The sequence below is a fragment of the Epinephelus moara genome, chromosome 2 (genome assembly GCF_006386435.1).
Source record: "Epinephelus moara isolate mb chromosome 2, YSFRI_EMoa_1.0, whole genome shotgun sequence".
In the NCBI taxonomy this organism is placed as follows: domain Eukaryota; kingdom Metazoa; phylum Chordata; class Actinopteri; order Perciformes; family Serranidae; genus Epinephelus; species Epinephelus moara.
The window spans coordinates 4,441,113-4,462,407 of record NC_065507.1 but is presented as its reverse complement, the minus strand read 5'-3'; the positions used below and the strand labels follow the sequence as shown (position 1 = coordinate 4,462,407).

Below are 21,295 nucleotides of genomic sequence, written 5' to 3'. Positions count from 1 at the left end.
TGCTAATTAGCCGGTTGGGTTAAGTGAGTTCAGCTCTCTGAATGTTCTCTGTACAGCCCATTCAAAAGCTGTTCTTGTGCTGGTAAATCCAGGGACATTTAAGAGCACTTACATTGTTCCACAACATTTTGGCAGAGGCTCAAAAGCTGCTGGAGGGCAAACGTCTCTAGATTAGCCGGAAAGCAAAGTTTTTCAACGAAGACTTTTGTTGAATTCATCTACATAACCCATGCTGCAGAATATGTTTCAACTTTAGCCTCCTGCACAAGTTTCCCCGAACTCCTAAACAGAACATGATGCTGACTCATGACCATGTGCCTCTTGTTTTTAATCCCGAGCTTCCTGGATACTGTTCAAACAAAACCCTGGCATGCATAGATCCACTTATTGATGAACGCCTGCATCCCCCCTGAAATAAACCCTCCACCTGCAGCCGCCTCCAACCGAACCCTGATCCCTTATCTCCAGGTGACTGCTCTGACGCTGAAATAGACCTTTAGTGGCTGTCCAAACACTGAGCCCATCTGTGTGTGTACCCTGCCACTCTGTGCATGGATACATCGTGACCACAGAGCTAACAAAAGAGCTATTCAGGGAAGAAGCAATAACAAAGTAGATGGTTGGTGTTATTATTTTAGAGAGGTATATACACAGGTCTGCTCTCAGTCGCTCACCTGGAGATAAACTTATGATCGTATATTTATAATGTCATCAAGGTTAGAGAACTAGTAGGAGTTAGGTGATTAGTCAGGTGTTAAATGAGGTTGTAAAGAGATGAAATTAGATGAAATATCTGGAGCAAACGGTGGGGTGTGTCTGATTAGGGACTGGGTAATCATGTATTGTAACTTGACTGTTGAGAAACACAGGCAGTGCATTCCTTGATGATTAGAAAGTCACTAAAACAGGCCACTGCTCCCTGAAGGACAATCTTGTTTTAATCTGACAACATCCTGATCTTTAGCTAGCTCCAGGAATGACAATCAATACATGCACAGTTAAGTGGAGCTACAGTTACAGCTTGACCAGGCCTTTTAATTGGACTACTGTCCTTGTCCCAGTATACAAGCACAGGAGGGGAATCAATTTATTGACCCAAGTATGTCCGACTCCTCTACGATAGGTGGAGATATGCCCCCTTTCAGCTTGTTAGTACTGGACCTTTTTCCAGTTGACCTGTTACATCACAGACCAAACAACTGACAAGCTAGTTAGCTAGCTGCTAACTGGTACCATTGTGGACAACCTTTACAGCTCTGTACATTGTCTTGACAACACCAAGTTTTAATCACTTTGGTGATCCCTTAATGTTTGTTGTAGCACCATCATCAGATCACAGTTTTAATTTGTCCAGTAATTTGGTTTACAAACTATATTCATCAGCCGTAGTTGTTGGCCCACTTTGTCTCAGTTCTAATTCGCAAATTTTAGCATTCTAACATGCTAAACTAAGATGGTTAACATCGTCCTATACCTGTTACAAACCAGTGTGTTAGCATGTTAGCATGCTGATCGACGCCCCAGGAACAGTGCTGGGCTTTGAAGCCAATTTGACACAGTGGCTTAACCATAGAGTTACAACTGCGGGGTCCGTCATGTGACGCCATTGGGCCCAAAAAGGCTTTTCTCCGTAGACTTACAATGTAAAATAGATGTCTGTAAATCGGTGGATGCACACAAAATAACTTGTTTCACGATCAGAATTCGATCCATTCAGTCCAATAATATTCCAAAAGTCTAGACGAGCTGCACAATTAAATCATTTATCCCCATTCAAGTTAGCGGAGGGCTAAACCAGAAGTTAGACGCTCAGCCGGCAGAGGTCTCTAGTGTGCTTGCTCTATGCTAGCCTCGCGTCACCAGGCTCTTCATGTACGGCAAAGAGCCTGGTTTCCATTCACTCTGAATTTTCTGGTTCCGGTCTAGAGAGCGGATCTGGAATTCACCAAATTCACCAAAGTAAAAGTGTTCACCAAAGTAAAACTTTAAATTCTGGCGCACCATCGATTTACAATAAAAGAAAAAGGTTAACTTAATGACTTGGGGCTTTTCTTGTAAATTATATTCTTTAAATTAAAAAGTTTCACCGCATTTTTATTAGCTTGGTGCTTTTGTTTTGACGGAAAGGCGCCTCCATCGAATTCCGGATCCTGTCTCTCTCGCCCTGGGCCTGGTTCCTCACCAAAATGGCCACTAAACGGCCCCAGACTAGCTCTATGGGGCCCACAACATATTTCATACCCAGGAAGTCAATCTTTTTTTACTTTTTGTAGTAAACCCGGAAGCTAAAAACTCTGTCTGGCGAGCAACTCCACAGACAACAGACGCCATCTTGCCATTCAGTATTTAGGTATTATTATAAATCTATGAAAACTACCTCACAGAGCATGGCTGTGTCGACTCTTCGTCTTGTTTACCTGACATCAGTGCATTTTTAGAATTCTGCTTCTTTTTAATGGGATTCATGAGCCCCAAAGATCACCTATAGGCTCTGATGTGTGTTTTTAATAATGCCATTAACATTCATCATGTCTGTCATCTTGTGACTGCACCGTTACTGTGCTGTCAGTTGCTTGTTGTGTGTCTGTTATCGCCCGAGGTTACAGAGGATTCTTTGTCCTGGGATGTCTAACGCTCCCAAACTCACCTGTCTGCCTGACTGATGTGTTATTGACTCCAGCTACAAAAACACTGTTATCTCGTCAAGCGTGACAGCCGCCCCTCCCATCAGCACACCCATGCTAACATTACCCTCACGTTGCCGACCCCATTAATCCTCACTTCTTCTTTTGTGATTAGCAGACCAAACCGGTTTGTGACATGTTTTTGGGAAGCAGTGTCTTCAGCTGACTGTGACTCAGACCTAGTAACCCAGAGAAACTCCCGGTGTGACGTAATCGCTGTGTCAGGCCAACGCTCAGCATCACTAGGAGTTGTTTTTACTGGCATGCTGCAACACACACAGATGGTTTGAGGTTTGCACTCTGGCGCTGCACTGGTGGCTCACGTGACTTCGTTGTTCTCTCCCACTCACCCATGCCTTTGGCGAAATGATCGCAGGCGGGTACAGTGCTGAGTCCAGTAAACCTGTTCCCAGACTGAATAAACAAGCCATGGTGTGTTAGTGGAAGAGACATGAAGGAGGTGAATGGCAGAGAGGGTAGCGACTGATTCATCCACACTGACCTGACTCCTTTATATCTGGAATCTACTTGGGGAACTGTTCATTTGAACTGTAGTGACTTAGGGACCGTATGAAAGTTATTGAGGTGGTGAATTCAGCTGAACTTTATCATACACTTTGCAGCCCTTCTCTTGACTTTGAAAAATTGTTTTTAGGGCTGAATGTAATATAATATAATAAGTATGTTTTCTTTAGTGTATAATCACCTGAAAATAAGAATCGTTTTGTTTTCGTTACCTCAGAATGAGCCGTTTATAGAGCGTCATAGAGCTGGCCTTTGTTTATGAAGACCACCATGTTGCACTCCCATGTTTCTACAGTAGCCCATAACGGACAAACCAAACACTGGCTACACAAAGGGCCATTTGCGTTTTCGTGTCAGCCACTGTAATAAAGAAAGCCAGTGCCAGAGTTACGCAGACTTGTAACAGTATCAACCAAGATGATGTATTTCCCTGACGTTAGCATGTAGCTACATGTAGCAGTTTGCTTGCAGTTGGGGAAAGAGTGTGTACAACAGCACTGTACAGCTTGTAAACCAAAATCTTCACAACTGGACGTGTTCCAACAGGAATACGACCTGAAATCTGGGAGAAATCAACAACATCAGCAGCTAAGTTTATATGTTTCCCTGATATTAGCATGTAGCTACATGTAGCAGTGTATGAAACATAAACACTAAAGCAGATAACTAGACGAGCTGACGTCATCTTGTAGCCAAACTAGCTAAGCTGGCGGCTGTGACTCAGCGTTATAGTGGGTCTTCCATTAATCGGAATATCGGAGATTCGATCCCGGCTCCTCCAGTCCACATGTTGAAGTGTCCTTGGGCAGAGAGAGCAGGAGGGAATCAGCTCACAGAGACAGTCCTTCAGTGCTACGTCAACAGCTGATTCACATCTTCATGTAACTCTTATTGTAATGGTTACAAAGGAAGGCTGATACAGGTAATTTTCAGACAGCATACCAAAGTCTTTTCAAGAATTTTCACTTTGCATAGAGCTCTTGCAAAAGACTGGACATAAAAACTGAGCCGTCATCAGTGGCCGGAGGATGAGGAAGTAACAGGGCGACAGTGGGGAAATCTGAACCTGTTGACTCTGCACAGCTATCAAGGCCTTGATGCGTCACGACCACATCAAGTCTGCTGAGCTAGACACAAGCTGAGCTGGCCGTTTGTGTGTCCTCTCCTCTCCTGTACGCCAACTGGGCCAAAGGTCACCTGTCTCCCCCCGCGGTGTTGTCAGTCAGTCAGTCAGTCTCCTGTAAAGTGTCACAAGTGGACTCTTCCAGCTGAGCGCTGCTACAGATAAACAGGATCGGAGCGCTTGTTATTTTGGATGTCATGGCAGAGACGTAGTAATTTTTCGTAGCTCACCTTTGGTCCAATTAATCCGGGGAGTGACGTCTGTGTGGGGTGAGAGGGTTCAAGCAGCTGCCTAACAAGCTGCACCCCCGTGGTGAGCACAGCGGCCGGATGGACGGACAGATGAATACAATGGGAGAGCGACTGAAGAGGAACTCTGAGCGCGGTGTTGCTATTTATGACCCATAATAACGTTACACTCAGATTTCTAGCTCCCTGCCCCCACTTCTTTCACTGCTGTTGACTCGGAGTTTGATTCCTCTCCTCCATGTTGAAACTATATGTTCACCAGATGGCATAAATTAAACACCACACTGATAGAGAGACAATAAATATCTGAGCCACATGGTGCTCTCAGTTTATGCTCTTTGTCTGTGACTTGTTGAAGACGGCTGTTTATGGTTTGAAGTTAAGAACAGTATGTGCTCTTGTGCCATCTCAAGATGAGGGTTGAACGTCATTGAGCAAGACCTCTGGCTTTCTGTCTCTGCTCCACTTCAACTGCTGCAACACAAACAAACACCCTGCTGCACACGGGACAGGCCGTACTCTGTGGTGACAGGCCCATCAATACTCTGTAACTGAGAGCACCAGGGTGAAGTGTTCGCCTGGATACCGCTGGATCTTTATGCGGGTTTTAGTGGATTATAGGAAAAGGAAATATGTCAACAAACATTCGTGCACGAGATAACAGATAACAGTTGTCTGAAAAGTTACACAGTCAGCAAACAGACGCAGTTGGCTAACATTAGCCACCATGCGCTAACGGCTTGTACCAGACTGAGTAAAGCAGTATCATTAATTAGTTTAGATAAGAATGAATCTTGTAAGATTAATACGTTTTGTTATGGTTTATATTTTCTAATTGTTAAATGTTTTTGTTAGTATTTTGGGATATTATTATTTATTATTTTTTGTGATTGCAGTTATTGGGAGAGTCAGGTCACATGGATATAACGTTATAAGTTGATTCCTTTTACATTTATTTAACGTACTTTTGGATCTCAGTGAATCTTCTCTTGGCGTGTCAGACGAGTTAACCAGCCTTAGCCTCTCAGCAACTTTTAGTTTGTTTCCTGTTGCTACACTTAGTGCATAGGTTTTTTTTGTTTTTAATTCAACTTTTAATTTGTAAAAGAATGAAAGTGCTATGTCCTCTGTCAAAAATGACACGCCCCCAATCCCAAATGGATCTCTTACAGACTCACTGACTCAAGCCCTGGTTCCCTTATCAAAAAGCCTTATTGTTCAGCTCGATAATCTTCACAAAATTAACACCACTTTTATGATTTTTGAGGCCTCAATACAATCGCCAGACATTAAAAGTTAATGTCAGGCTATAAACGAACTACACTGTGGTCGTATGACTTAACCTCACCACCACAATGAGGCTGTAAAGCTATGTTCAGTGGGATGACGTCTCATTTAGCCACCTGTTAGCAAGCGCCTAAGCTTCAAAGTTCAATAGTGGGGAATTTACTATTCTGCAGAACAAAACATGTAAGTCTCTTCAGCATGTGTTAACCACGGACCTTGTTTCGGATGACTAACTAAAAACCCATTAAAAAACCTGTTGACTTCAAGATGAGGGAACTGCGAGTGAAAAGATGCAACTCATTTCTGGATTTTAGCTCTCATTACTGAAGGACTCTATTTCCACAGTGAAATCTGAGACCAGTCTGTGTTACTCCTCACGCTATCTCTAAGGCTGAGCCCAGACACCCCACAGAGGAAACTCATTTCGGCCACTTGTATCGGCAACCTCATTGTTTCGGTCACTACCCAGAGGTCATGACCATAGGTGAGGGGTGGAGCGTAGATGGACCAGTAAATCAAAAGCTTCGCCTTCTAGCTCAGCTCCCTCTTCACCACGACGATGAATAAAGTCTTACATCAGAAATAAGTGTTTTTCAGCTGCTGCTCAACACAGAGGGGCTGCGAACTTCGGTGGCTGAAGCAAAGACGCCAATGGCTCAATGTAGAGCAGTGCTGGGTTCGTCTGTTCAGGGCTACTGTAGAAACATGGTGGTGAACATGCTGATCTCACTAGACAAGGACCAGCTCTCTCTGTGTGTTAATATGAACTTGTTGTGTGTTTAAGTTACTAAACTAATGTGTTGTTTGTGCTCTCTCCGTAGCTCCCCAACATGTTCGGAGACCTGAGGTCGACCTTCATCGCCCTGATGATCGGCTCCTACGCCTCCTCCGCCGTCACTTTCCCCGGCATCAAGGTAACATTTGACTTGTGCTGTCGCCAGATTCTTGATTCACCCCAAAACATTCATTCGACTCCATCCATCGTAGAAGGTTTCCTCCTGAGAGGCGATGCTGTAACACAAACTCAGAGACTGTGACGCTGCTCCCTCAGAATGGGATATTGATTCTCCATTATGATGTGTCTGTTTGCGTCTGTCTGCCTGCAGGTGATCTATGATCTGGGCGCCACCTTCATCACCATCCTGATGGTTTGGGCCGCCTGCGCCTGCCTCGTCTTCCTAAACTGCTTCGTCAACTGGCCTCTGGAGCCCTTCCCCGGCCCGGAGGACATGGACTTCACGTAAGACGGATAGACACACTCACTCTCTCATGCACAAAGGCATATAGACTTTTCTGTAGCCTCCAGCTATCACTGTCAGGCAGTCGTAGTAATGCTTCTACCTGACCTCAGGTTATATTTGCTGTAGAGTGCCTGAGCCTAGACGGTCTGCATTCTCCACAGTGCACACACACAAACACACTCACACACAGTAAACTCCAGTGTAATGCAGCGAAGGCCAAGTGAGCCCTACAGACAGGAAAGACTTTAAAACCAGACGATCAGCCGGCTTTGCTCTCAATCACCTGGATCCTTTGCTTCCTCCTGTCGTTTCCCTTTCCCTCTCTTCCTCTGCTGACATTCTCTCGTACTTCCCTTCTCCCCCTACTCCTCCTTTCATTTGGCAGGTTCCCCTGCTCTGTATTTTGTGCTCGCAGTCACCTTTCACCCTCTCCTCTCTTCCCGCCACTCCTCCAGGGTGAAGATCAAGTTCAGCTGGCTGGGCTTTGACCACAAGATCACAGGGAAGCAGTTCTACCGGCAGGTGACCACAGTGGGGCGCCGTCTCAGTGTCGGCAACTCCATAAAGCAGCAGCAGCCAGCGGCTAGAGACTTGGCTGCACAGGAGGCCAACAAGCTGTGTCTGTCCACTGTGGACCTGGAGGTGAAGTGCAAGGAGAAGGAAGCAAGTAAGTCTGGGAGAAAATGTCAAACTGAGAAGTTCTGACATGTTAGGAATCTATAAGGTGGTAGAGAGAGGAAAAAAGTGCTCCTCGTGCTCAGATGGTCCCGTCCTGAGCGAAGGCAGTCCCACTATTTGTTGTGTTGCCTTTGCCAACTTATGAATATTCATCCGAGCATCTCAGGAGTCAGTCTGCTGGTTGTGAATGAACCGGGCAGGAGGGCAGCTTTGTTTGCCAGATTGTCTGAAAGCGCCGTGATGGACAAAGGCTTTTCCAGACAGACGTCCAGCCCATAGTCCTACAAACACTTTATAACATTCTCTAATCAGAGCAAAGTCGTTAAGCTTTTACTTTTCACTTTTACGTACATTTTTGTATGAATATGAGTCACAATCCGAGGTTGGCCATATGGAACAGGCTTCAAATCAAATCAAGTTGACACAGCTTCTTTAACTTAATTTGTTAGTATTTAAAGGTTATGTATGCAACATTCAGAGCAATAATACAGCAGTAAAGATCAGGGCCGCACCTGACTCCTGACTCCTGACTCCCGACCCCAAATTTTTATCAGTTGAATCAGATTTGACCGTTTAATATGAATTTGCGACAAGTTTTAACGGGGCTCAGTGGGACAGTTGGCATTCATGTAATATAGTAAACAAGCTAACAGCGCTAACGACGGATCAGAAATGTACAACAACATTTTTTGCGGACACTAGATATTCATATTAAGTATCTGTGAGCTGTAAATTCACTTCCAAGCAGAAGAGAGAAGATCATGATGTCTCAGAGCCTTACTATGGAAAGTTGCTCCTCGTCACATCTGCAGCTGTCTGTACCACAGAGTAGCATGAAAGTCAAGAGCACTCACTCTGTAGCAAAATCTGGGGACCAAAACGTGATCGATCAACTTGAAGCAATCTCAGTCCACTGAGGGATCTCCGACTGATGAAGTGGCCGCCCTAGTAAAGATCTAGTGGAGTAATGGTGTCCTGAGTGGAAAATGAAGTCACAAAGTTTTCAAACTGGTTGGCGTTTTCACTCCAGGAAGATGCCACCTTATGTAGGTTTTCGTAGTAAAATACGAAGCTATCGTAGAGATAATTCCTCAATTCAACTTCATAAATCAGCTGTCCTTCGTCCATTACGGCCCTTTAAAAGTGAGCGATGAGAATAAATAGAAACATGAAAGTTCAGCTCAAAACTGCACCACTCCGTCACTGGCTGTTAGTTAGGACACCTCATCTCATACGCTCTGAATTTGGTGCAGAGACTCTTTAATTACATCTTGCTCAGAGTGACTCATTTCAACAACCATAAGTTGAACAATAAATGCATGAACAATGAAAATACAATACACTTCATATCAGCAGCGTCACCTCTCAGCTCTGAAAGGCCTGACCTACATCTGTACACAGCAATTAGGCACAAACACCCTGACATCCCTAATGTACCTTAAATGCCCCTTTACCTCCGCCCCACATCCACACTAAGCTAACCTCCTTTACCCCGACACCTCCATGCCTCCCCTGCTCCTCTACACCGGGGTCAGGGTCTCCCAGTGGGGGGGTCCTGGTCGCTCCCCTCTCGGTCTCTTTGGTAGCAAACGGACCGTGGAATTGGTTCGGACCCCGTTCTTAGAAAAGCCGCTCAGCAGGTGTGTGGTGTGCGGGCAGGGAGCCAGAGAGGCATTGTTGTGATTTGAGGGCCGAGCATCACCAAGTGTGTGTCCGTGAGTGTGTGTGTGTTTGGAGTGCAATCAGGACGCACATGGTTGGTTTCATAACAGCTGGACATGTTCTGTCTGTCAGGAGCTTTAAAGGGGCCCATATTACACACCGGCCCCCTCTCATTCCTCTCTAATTTGGCAGCAGCTGTGCAGGTTGCAGAATATTTACTCATTAGGCATTGTTTCTTTTCCTCCTGTCTCCCGAGAGCTCAAAGGCCTGATTTGAATTTTAATACATATTATTGTTTTATTTCTATCAGCAGTAACAAAAACAAATCATGTGGCTGTGCTGAAACACTCAGCGTGGCCACAGTGTTCCAGTTCGGTATGTAAACTACATATTTAGGCAGCGCTGAAGATAAGCAAAGTCTGTTTCTATAATAGATTGCTTCAATTTCAAAATGAAATACGTAATGATCAGCGCAGGAGTGTCCGACCACGTCACACTTAACAGCTGTTGGCTTCCCCTGCCGCCACCATGAAGCTGATGTTTGTAGTTTTGAGTAAATGTCATGACAACTATTGGATAGATTGTCATGAAGAGACATTCACACTCCCTCTAAGAGCATATTGTAAAAGCTAAACCACATGTAGATTTCATAAGCACAGCCTCACGTGGTCCCCAGTCCAGCTGTGGACTCTTTGATCAGAGGCAGAAACACAGCGCGGGTGTGGAAGTAAAAAATGCAGCGTGTGTAAAAATGCCTCTAAAAAGCGTGACCCGTTACCAAACAATTCCCTTAATTAAGCCTCGCATGGATACCTGTTGTTCTGGGTAATAAACCCATCTGCTCCATCTGTGCACCAACAATTAATTGGTTTGTCCATCGCGTCACCATATGGGCACTTGTGTCCAATCTCCATTTAGATTCACAACTTTGATTAATGATCAACCTTTTCCCAGAACCCACCTTTCTCTCAGTCCCCCGGCCGCTCTGCTTCTCCTGCAGGGCGAGACGTGTTACCGTGGCACCCGGGGACCAGCGGGAATATTTAGATGACAACCTCCTCTCCCACCTTAGCAGGAGGTTTACCCTGGGTAGGAAGTGAAGTGGGGTAGTTTTCCATAGTGTGTTTGGAAGGCGAAAAGAGACAGAGAATCTTGGGTATGTGTAACCGCTGGACTCTAGTGATGTCTGCGTTGTGTTGATATAAAGAGGACCGGATCGTGGATATCTTCAGAGGTGATCTCCGTTTATTCCTGACAGCAAATGGCGAAAACAAAACCCTCCGTCAAACACAACCATATAAACTCGACATAAATTAAGTGACACAGCAAAAGGGGAGAGGTAAGGCAGGAGACGCCTCTTTATAGGTGGGGTACAAAACGTTCCACATATTGTCACACACATTGCTGCTGTATAACTGATCCTGTTACATATGAACATGGAGGTTTAGGTCAGAGGTGTCAAACTCATTTTAGTTCACGGGCCACATACAGCCCAGTTTGATCTCATGTGAGCTGGACCAGCAGGGGCGTAGGTTGCGTTTCAACACTGGGTGACAATCATATGAAATAGGGCAGTGGTTCCCAACTGGTCCAGCCACTGGGTCGAGATTTCTCCTCAGTCATCAGTTCAAGGTCCCACAGTTGAATACGTTCAGCATCATACATGTGTTTGGCCATGTCATCAGTCTCTGTCAAGTAGCTGTCTGTTAGTCACTCACTCTCACTCACATGACACGATTGTGAGTCACTTGCGGTCCATTTAGAATGGACTGCGACCCACCAGTTTGGAACCACTGAATTAGGGGATTTGGGGGTTCTCCATCTCCAACATGTAATTTCCTGCATCCTGGTGAAGTTTTATGCACCAATTTGTGCCTTTCCTGCATCAGTTTATGGTGTAAATGTCTTTACAGGGTTCCCATAGTCATGGAAGACCTGGAAAAGTGTCACAGTCTTATTTTCCAGGCCTGCAAAAATCATTGAACATTTTGGAAATCTCATGGAATTTTGTAGTTTGTAGTAAAATTAGTAGTCACAGTAATCTTCCATGTACCTTTCATGTAAGTTAGTCGTTGACATAACGTAGCTCTGATATGCGTCAGCTTAGGGCTGTACAGTATATCGTTTCAGCATCGACACTGTGATGTGCAACAGTCACATCGAAGGACGTGCAATGTCAAGTAAGGCAAATTAACTCAACTTATCTGATGCTTGATACAAATGGAAAACTTGCACAGTTTTCATTCTCCATGACTTATAGCGACCAAGCCTTCTGCTTTTAGACGTTACGTATATGTGACGTAGTGTGGTGGTGTTTGTTATGGGAAGTGAGACTCTCCTGCATGTGTGTGTGTGTGTGTGGAGAAAAGTGCTGTAACCAGGCCGGCAAGTGCAGCAGACACAGTAAAATGAAACTTTTATTATGGGTCCTTAAAAGGTCCTGGGAGAGCTTTGATATTTTGTCCACGATTATGTGTGGGAGCCGTGCCTTTAATCTAACAGTCCTGTGCCTTTTTCATGTTTTATCAGGGGAGACAAATGCACTTGTTCTAAATATTAAAGCAGACATGTCCTCTGCATCCCGCCTGAAATCTGCACCCCATGCAGACCAGTAAAACCACCGCACGACAAGAAGTACAAACACATTCTGAAAACATGCATTTACAGAACAGATGACAAACAGCCTGAGACGTCTAAAGAAAAATAAGTGTCTCAGTTTTTCCACATTCAGTCGTTTCCTGCTCGCTGTCGTCACATACGCATGTTTCCATACGTTTCCACTCCTGTGCAGAAATGTTGGCATCACCTCACCAGACACAAGTGGAAACTACTGAGGAGGCAAATGAAGTTTATCCACTGCCTTACAAATGTTTTGGCAGAGCCGTATCGATTGATTGTTTCGTACTGAAGCTGCTGATCGACAATATTTTGCACAGTGTTCAGTGTCTTTAAACATGACCGCAGTAAGTGTTCGTTCATCTTCAGAGAGCTGTGTTCTGCTCAGGGTGGAAAATCCTCTGAAGCAGCATTTGATCTGAAGTAGGCGACTCAATGTTTAACCTAGAAAATAAATAAAGAATCTCGGTCCTGTGAAATGTGAACAAACGGACTGCAGCCAGTAACTTGTATGTGATAAGAAACCGACTGATTCGATCAAACCCTGACTGTAATGACGTCTTTCATTTCCCCTGCAGCTCCGTCCTTCATGAAGAGTATCTTCAGTCCCATCTTCCTGCTGAGCCTCATCACCATGTGTGTGACCCAGCTGCGTCTCATCTTCTACATGGGCGCCATGAACACCATCCTGGAGTCCCTGACGGACGGAAACCTCGGCACAGGTGTGTGTTGTTGCTAGCATGTTGTGGATTAAACTGTAGGTGCAAACACAGGTGGTGTTCAGGGAGTGGTTGTATTTATCTTTCCCGTCTGACCACAGATATTCAGTCAACTGTGTCGCAGTGGATGTTCTTCTGTATGTTTGCTCTCTGCTGCGCTCTGACACCTAACAATCATCTCTCAGCTGCTCTCCGCTTGGTCTTAACTCAGCTCCGTCTTTCCTTTTTGCGTTTGTTTCTCTTTCCTCGTCATGCTGGCTTCTTGCTGCTGTTGCAGTGGAAAAGATGCACGTGGGTAAGAGACTTCAGGCTTAACTTAACAAAGATCTAACCACCTACACTCCTCCGCCATTCCCCTTCGCTGTCTGTCCACCTTGTGTTTGCTTGTGTCGACGTGCATCGCCCTCCAAACTCATTTCACGTGATGAACTTCAGCATATAAAAACACAAAAATGACTGTTCGCACTGTCGTTTCTCTCTCAGTGAGCGTCTACACGTCCATCTTTGGCGTGCTCCAGCTTCTGTGTCTGGTCACCTCTCCTGTGATCGGCTACGTCATGGACTGGAGGCTCAAAGACTGCGAGGACGAGAATGACAAGTGTGCCAAGAGGTGAGGATGCACACATGAACACGCTCAGAGGAAAAGAAGAGGAAAAAGCATCAAAGCCTGACTCTGTTTTATTGTTCTCTGTTCTCTCAGGGAGCCTGGTCAACCAAGTCGCCCCAGCAAACAGATCCAGAAGATCGTCAACGCCACCAGAGCCTTCATCTTCACCAACCTGCTCCTGGTTGGCTTTGGAGTCACCTGCATCGTCCCCAGCCTGCCGCTTCAGGTACACAAACACACACACGAACTGTATGAATTCTTTAAAGCTTTAAAGTGATGCACATGTGTAGCTGGAGCCTGGGGGTTAAAAAGCTCTCCAGTCTCACGCCTCTGGGTCTGCAACACTGCAGAGAAAGAAAGAGATGAAGAGACGAACACGATGTTCAAACAGGAAAACCTCAAATGGCAATGCAGCTCCTGACATCACAAAGTGCTTCACTGACACCTACTGGACAAAACAGTCACTGCATGTTTTTACTCAGGCTGAGTCTCATTTGTCAAACATGAAAAGTTTCTCAGCGAGGACGAGCCGGCTGTGACCTCAACAAGTACTTAATTAAAAATAATGTTTCTTCACTTTTCTCCTCCTCCTCCTCAGATTCTGTCCTTCATCCTGCACACCATCGTCAGAGGCTTCATCCACTCGGCCGTCGGAGGCCTCTACGCTGCTGTGTAAGTGTCAACATGTTGAAAAGATACTGTGTGGTCCCCTTATACCATGAGATATACCATTTACTAACTACACAACATGGCCAAAAGTATGTAGACACACAAACATTATAATAATAATAATAATAATAATAATAATAATGAACTTATTTAAAACAAAGTGTTTTACAAATTAAAAAATGGCAGACTGATAAAAAATATTTAAAAATAGTTTGAAAGTTAAATATGACAGAGTAAAATAAGTAAAATTAAACAAAATAGAATGAATAAAATTATTTAAAAAAATAAGAGAATGCCTTTGAATATAAGCAGGTTTCAAGAAATGACTAGCGGATTATGTTCAGGTCTCAGACCGTTCAGTGATTTGAAATTAAATTCAATTCCTTTTCATTGTCATTGTAAATAAATACAAATGGAGCCTATTATAAAAGCAATAAATAAATAATAAAGGAGGAGATTAGATATCATTTATTCATACTCTACGCACACACACAGACACACACACACAAGCAGGACCAACATGTGCCGTGAACATAAAATAAATAAATGAAAAAGTTATTACACACAATGTTAGAATAAATATTAAACATTACTGGCTGTGTGATTTCAGTGCAGCAGGATAAGATGCCTGCTAGTCTGATCCCCCCCGTCAACCTTGTGGGCCTTTTCCATTGTCACTTTTAGCCACGCTGAGTCAAGCTATACCCGAGCTGATTTGCGTTTCCATTATCAGTTTAGACGTGCCACGCCAGGCCGAGCTGCACCAAAGATGGACCTTCTCCAGAGTATTTCCTGATCCTGAACAGCAGTTTTGTGTGAAAGGAATTAAAGGCCTGTCCCAAATATGGGCCTGTTGATTTTAGTGATTTAAACAAATAATACCCTGGGCTATTATTTTAAGTTTTACAGTAATCTATGGCAGAATTTTGCCAAATGACTAAATTAATTAGCTGGATCGCTAACACAGATAGCGTCTAAAGAAATGGTCATTTATGAGCGTGTTAGCATACCTCCCCTAAACTGCTGCCACAAAGTTGTAAGCACATTATTGGCTAAAAAAGTCATTATGTTCTGTAATATTGAGATTTTTCGCCTTGGTCTGAACCCTGAAAAACAGTTTACAAAAAGTATGTCAATAGTGTCCACATGCTTTTGGCCATATAACTGAACCACATCACCACGGAGCTGATGTTTAAAACTCAAATACCACCTCAGGTTAGTTATGAAACCTGTTTGTCCCTTGCAGGTACCCGTCCTCTCAGTTTGGCAGCCTGACAGGCATGCAGTCTCTGATCAGCGCTCTGTTCGCCCTGCTGCAGCAGCCTCTCTTCATGGCCATGGTGGGGCCGCTGGAGGGAGACCCTCTCTGGGTAAGACGACACACACATATGGACGTTAGCTTACACGAGTAATGGAGCGAGCACTGTGGGGAGTATTTAGATTTTTGTCTGACCCTGATGTCGTCTTCAGGTGAACGTGGGCCTGCTGGCGCTGAGCATGCTGGGATTCTGCCTCCCCATGTACCTGCTGTGCCACAGCCGCCACCTCCAGCGCCTCAGGGACGAGCGCGACGAGGATCCCAAGATCTACGTCAAGATCAACGAAGACAGCAAGCCCGAGGCCTACGTCTAGACCATGAAGAAGAAGGACGATCCTTTAATAAACCTGACGAGGACAGACTGAGGAGAGGTGAGGGGTGATGGCGGAGGGCACCTCTCAGCTCGTCTGCATTCAGACGACTTAGGATATTTCATACTGTACACCACTGTGACACCCTGTCTCACCCTCTCTGATGATAGACACTGTGAGAGACCTGACACACACACACACACACACACACACACACACCTCCCACTTCTTTGACTGCAGCTGAGGAGACTAACGGGAGAAAGAAGCAATGATGGACTTTTTACGTCTCCCTGAGTGACTCCTCTGCACACCCTCTCATATCCATCACTGATTGGTCGACTGGTTTCACCCTCTGCCAGTCCAACGTAAAAAAAAACAAAAAAAAAAACACAGAAGAAGAAGATGCCAGCCAATGGAAAGCCACAAGAGGAAACAGATGTTAAAAAAAAAAAAAAATCTCAGTGACATTGTGCTTTTAAAGCCACTTCACAGAAACTGACTGTGACCTTAAGAACACAAACAGCCGTAACCATGACGACCTTTGCTGTCCGATTGGTCCAGGTTTGTCAGAGATGCGGTTCATGTCATCTCTGTCACACAGCACAAGCCCGTGTCTAACAGGGCTGCTTGGCGTCTGGGCTTAAATGTCTTTTGGGAGAGAAACACACACACACACACACACACACACTTGGTCGTGGCATCTCTGCTTCCTCTCGTGCTCGAGGGCATTAACTGAATCCACAGACAGCAGTATTGGTAGCAGCTCAGATTGAAACCATGGCATGATGCACACATGAGTTAGTCAAGAAACCACTGCAGCGTCTCTGCGTGTGTGTGTCACGTAACGCAGTGTGTCTGGGGGTTAGATCCTGCATGACGCCAGAGACTGTGCTGGTCCCATATTACAGTTTCACTCAGTCACCAGTGCAGGAAGTCATCCTCAACATGCCATGTGTGTTTTTATTTTTTTTATTTTAGCTCATATTACTTTTATGTATGAAATATGTAACCTTTTATTTTAAATGTATTTCCTTGCAATATGATCGCTGATGTTAAATCTATTCCGCTCGCTACACACTCATGAATTTGGAGTCTTGATTCGTTGCAGCAATAAGTGCTTCTGGGACGTGCTGGGCAACACACACACACACACACACACACACACACACACACACACACACACACAGAGGCAGACGTGTCATCTTCTGAACTGTATTTCTTCATCATAAGGTGCTAGCTGAATCACAAAATGTTTTGCTTTAAGAGGCAGTCCAGGTCGTTTTACCACAAAGGCAACAGATTGCCGTCAAATTCCTCACGAGAGCTTTTTCTGTAACCGATGACACAGTGGATTCCAAAGAATCAGTCAGGTCGCCGCTTCACGTGGCCGCTTTGCTTTTGGCTTCTTATCAGTTTTGTGGTAATTCTGCACCGTAACACAAAGTGCAGCCGCAGCAGCAGCAGCAGCAGCAGCTCTGGGAAACTTGAATCACCTCTTACAAACACAAAGGGAGATTTGTTGAAGGTAGCAGGCTGATGAACACACACTCAACACAGACTCAACACACACAATAAGGAGTCTCTGTGAAGTCCAGAGGAGGAGCACAGAGTGTGTAGAGCACGATACAGGGAGATAAAGATATCTGTTTGAGTCAACCTGCTGTCTTCAGATGCCATACAGAGAGTCTCCTCAGATATTTCCTGCCTGGCAGTAACTCACAGAGGCACTTCCAAAGACAGCCATGACCCTCACAGTGCCTCTCTATGTGTACAGAAGATGGGCGGGGTGGATCCAGGCAGGATGTGGCGCACCCAGTCCCTCTCTCCCTCCATCTATCCAACCATCTTTCACTTTCATCCACCCATCCGTCCGCAAACACACAATGAAATGTTTACTGACGACAGGTGACCGAGCTGAGAGACGAGCCTCTGCTGCCACGAGTCGCTCCCAGAGAGTGACTGAGAAACGAATGGCACATGATGCACTTTAGACCCCCTTAGACATGGACCTCAGTCGTGTATTTCTGAAATGGCCCCGCCCACACTGTCTCGTACACGCAGTGCATGGCTGCTTGCTCGCGGTGCATGATGCAGAGAATGTAAACTCAGAGCTTCAGATGTAGATTTTTTAAATTCAGAACATGGGAACGGAGAGATGCTGTTATTTTTTTATACTCAGATTAAAAACTATAGCTTCACATGTTCATCGTATGGCCTTGATGTGCACGCATGGTGCGGCAGAGTCTCGTCTCTCAGCTCGGGACCAATCACATGTTAGACAGATCCTTATTAAACTGCATGAGCAAAGAGAATTGTTCGGAGTTATTTAATCATGTTTAGTTAGACGACAGATGTGACGAAGCTTTTGTAAAGAAAAAAGTGTTTGCATTCACATTTGTACATTTGCAGAAGAAAGTAATGAATCCTCACACAATACCAGCACTCTTTAACCACTTTGTATTCATAGATCCTCGCCAGACACCAAAGTCCAGCACCAAACATTTTCAGTAAACCTCCACAGACCGTACGCAGGGGTTCATTACATTCTTTTACATTTCCTTATTATTTTCTAAGGAACTCTGTTGAATTTCTGTGACCATTGTTGTGTCTCCAAAGTGCAAAACTTGTGTACTTAACAAATCTCAATCCATCCATTTTCCATCGCTTACCCAGGTCTGGGTTCAGTGGCAGCAGACTCTGTTAGGTATCCCAGATTTTTGTCAGTTGTCAGTCTTTATTGTGCATGTTGTAGAAACAAGCCACACACAGACGCTGATTGTTTTTGCACTATTATTCCTTAATAAGTGGAGGAAATTCTCACACACTCAAATGTTCCACATGTTGTTTCTAAACACCAGTTTTGTTCCTGAGAGATACGACGATGTGACTTATGTTTGTACATTTCAACAACAGAAATGTACAAAGGTAAATGTAGTGTCACAGATCTTTAAAGGTGAAGTGTGTAAGATTTAGGGGGATTAGGTGGCGTCTAGCGGAGAATCGCAGATTTCAACCAGCTAAAACTTCTCCTGGTTAGAATTCCTTCAGTGTTCATTGTTTGGGAAGTTTTTACCAGGAGCTGAATTATCCACAGAGGTCTCTTCTTCTCCAAAACAAACAGACCAGGTGACTTAAACCGATGAAAACACAAAATAAAGAAGTTTCACGTTGCAAATCAGTGTATGTCCGACGAAGTTCCGATGCTAGCCTTGCACCAACTAATGTATGCTCACCTTTTTTCTCCGATAAAGTAAGCACTGGATGTTCAGTAACTTTTTACCTTGAGCTAAATTATCGCAGAGGTCTCTTCCTCTCTTAAACAATCATTTATAAACACTGTGTACGCACAAAACGAGGCCTGAAAGAGGCGTACGTCACCTCGAACAGAAAATTTGCGATCTATAAAGACAGACTTGCGGGGCGTGGTTATGACGCTAACCTAGGCACACGCAATTTGGATGAGCTCTTGGTGATTGAATTTTCAGTTTAGTAATATTTTTTGTAGGAGACAAAACTTGTATCATGCGGTCGAAAAAAACAAATATCAAGTTTAGAATGGACTCTGTTGAGAAGGACGACAAGGTGGATACTAGTAGCCATGCTAGCACTAGCTCACCAGGAACTAGCCCGACCTGACACCTTGATAAGGCAGGTGACGAAGATATTTTAAAGGTGGATGTTATGCAAAAACTTGACTTGATGCGAAGTGACTTCGCCACCAAAATCGAAGCTACCCAGCTGTGCGCAATCCAGTCGAACATCCGCACCAAGAGTCATCATTACGAAGTTTTTAAACCTCCAAGATAAAAACTTGATGGGAGAAACTTTGACCCATGCTTACGGACATTTTGGAGACGCGAAATTGGCGATGCAGATGGTGAGGTGGAAGCCTCATTGTGGAAATACTTGTTGGCGCACGCCATTTTTGGCTTCTGTCTGTACGAACATTTTTAGTGTGGATCCTACGTATTGTTTTATAAATGAGACCTCAGGTGATTTAAACGGCTAGAGACACTGAATGAAGGAGTTTCAAGTTGCAAATAAGTGTAACTCTGGCGCTAACTACGGTGGCCTACGCAAAAACAGGAATTGCCCTATGCGGAGTCAGTGTTTGGTTTGTCCCTTCTGGGCTACTGTAGAAACATGGCGGTGCAACATGGCGACCTCCATGGATAAGGACCCGCTCCCTATGTAGATATAAACAGCTCATTCTAAGGTAACAAAAAGAAAACAGTTCTTATTTTCACGTAATGAAACACTAAACAAACATACTTATTATTTTATATTCAATTGCTGCCAACATGTCCCCCTAAATCCGACACACTGGACCTTTAAGTACAAGTGTACCTTTTTGTTTTCACTTCACAGAACCTTGTTCACATTTGCCATTCTTATTAAACACGTTAATAATTGTACTCCACAGAGTGTACCTCGTAGCGTGCTGGTGTGTCCTGTCACTAACACTCTGTCTTTACGTGCTGTAAAGACGACACACAGGTACAGACACACTCTGAGGCAGTACTTTACTCCAGCACCATGAATGTGGGTGATGAAGGACACTGATTTTTAATTCGCCTGGTAGCCCACTGTGAACTCACTCTGCTGCATAACGTGGCTCATTACAGACTGTTTTCTGTGAGTTGAAGTCACGTGTGACATCATGTGATATCTGAGTGTGGGCCTGTGAGCGGTGAGTGACCGGGTGAACTCTTCATTCCATAAAAACCAATCAGCACTTTCCTTCACTGCCGTACCTTAAACACCTCCCCGTCCTTAACGCCATCACCCTCCCTGTCTTACCTTCGCTTCATAGGAGTTCAGCAGTAGTTTGGTTTATTGATCGATATATTGATTAACTGTGTGTCCTCTGAAGATGAATCCTAGCGTCAGCTCATGCTCACGGGTGTTTTTATGGTTTTATGTGATGATAGGAAATGGGAATAATTTTAGCTCCACACCTTGTTCCCCTCCCTGGCATGTGTATTGTTTCTACCCAACATGCTCCAGTTAAGTTTTACTGTCTTTTATTAAGCTTGTTTTTTTTCCTCTGATGTTTACGATTGTGTATTTTCATGGTCTTATATTGTATATTTGGTTTCCTTTGTCTTGTACCACAGTATAGCCATTGTCATTGACATTTCGAGTCACGTTGTTTCAGCTGAAAGAAAAAAAAAAGACAGATCAATATATGAAACAAAATAAACACAATCATTTGTACAGATGTGTCTCTTTTTTCTTACGGCAGAAATGATCAATGTGCAGGTGTCTGTCTCTGGGATGTTGTAGAGCAGGGATGTACAAATGTTTTTAATGGGGGCAGCTGCTTCTCACATCACGTGGGTTATTAAAAGTGTAGTAAAGTATTATTTCCCTCTGCTTCTTTACACTACTTAGCAGGAAATGTTTTTGTTAGGTAGCTGTTTGTTTGTTTCGTTACCATATACTTTATGAAAACTCATTAGGGATTGATGGTTATTTATAGGGGGTGGGGTAAAAATCGGGAAGGCACGTCAAATAATTTCGCAAAATGACATCATTTATCACAGCCAGACACTGAAAGAACAGAAATCACCCTTGGATTTTCAAAATTCTGGTGGTCCTTTGACA

General features: G+C 44.3%; 1 protein-coding gene across 2 annotated transcripts in view; it reads left to right on the top strand.

Annotated features, from left to right (window-relative positions):
* Positions 1 to 20,906, top strand: part of LOC126404094 (large neutral amino acids transporter small subunit 4-like) — a 38,159-nt gene extending 17,253 nt beyond the window's left edge. Inside the window, exons 5-14 of one of the 2 annotated variants that reach the window (XM_050067090.1) lie at positions 6,689 to 6,781; positions 6,974 to 7,107; positions 7,564 to 7,775; positions 12,643 to 12,786; positions 13,061 to 13,078; positions 13,267 to 13,393; positions 13,484 to 13,616; positions 13,989 to 14,062; positions 15,306 to 15,429; positions 15,530 to 20,906. In XM_050067090.1, coding sequence (XP_049923047.1) covers positions 6,689 to 6,781; positions 6,974 to 7,107; positions 7,564 to 7,775; positions 12,643 to 12,786; positions 13,061 to 13,078; positions 13,267 to 13,393; positions 13,484 to 13,616; positions 13,989 to 14,062; positions 15,306 to 15,429; positions 15,530 to 15,691 — 1,221 coding nt within the window. In that variant the 3' untranslated portion in view covers positions 15,692 to 20,906. The remainder of the gene's footprint in view (positions 1 to 6,688; positions 6,782 to 6,973; positions 7,108 to 7,563; positions 7,776 to 12,642; positions 12,787 to 13,060; positions 13,079 to 13,266; positions 13,394 to 13,483; positions 13,617 to 13,988; positions 14,063 to 15,305; positions 15,430 to 15,529) is intronic. The other variant, XM_050067097.1, reaches the window with a different exon arrangement.
* The last annotated feature ends 389 nt before the right edge of the window (positions 20,907 to 21,295 follow it).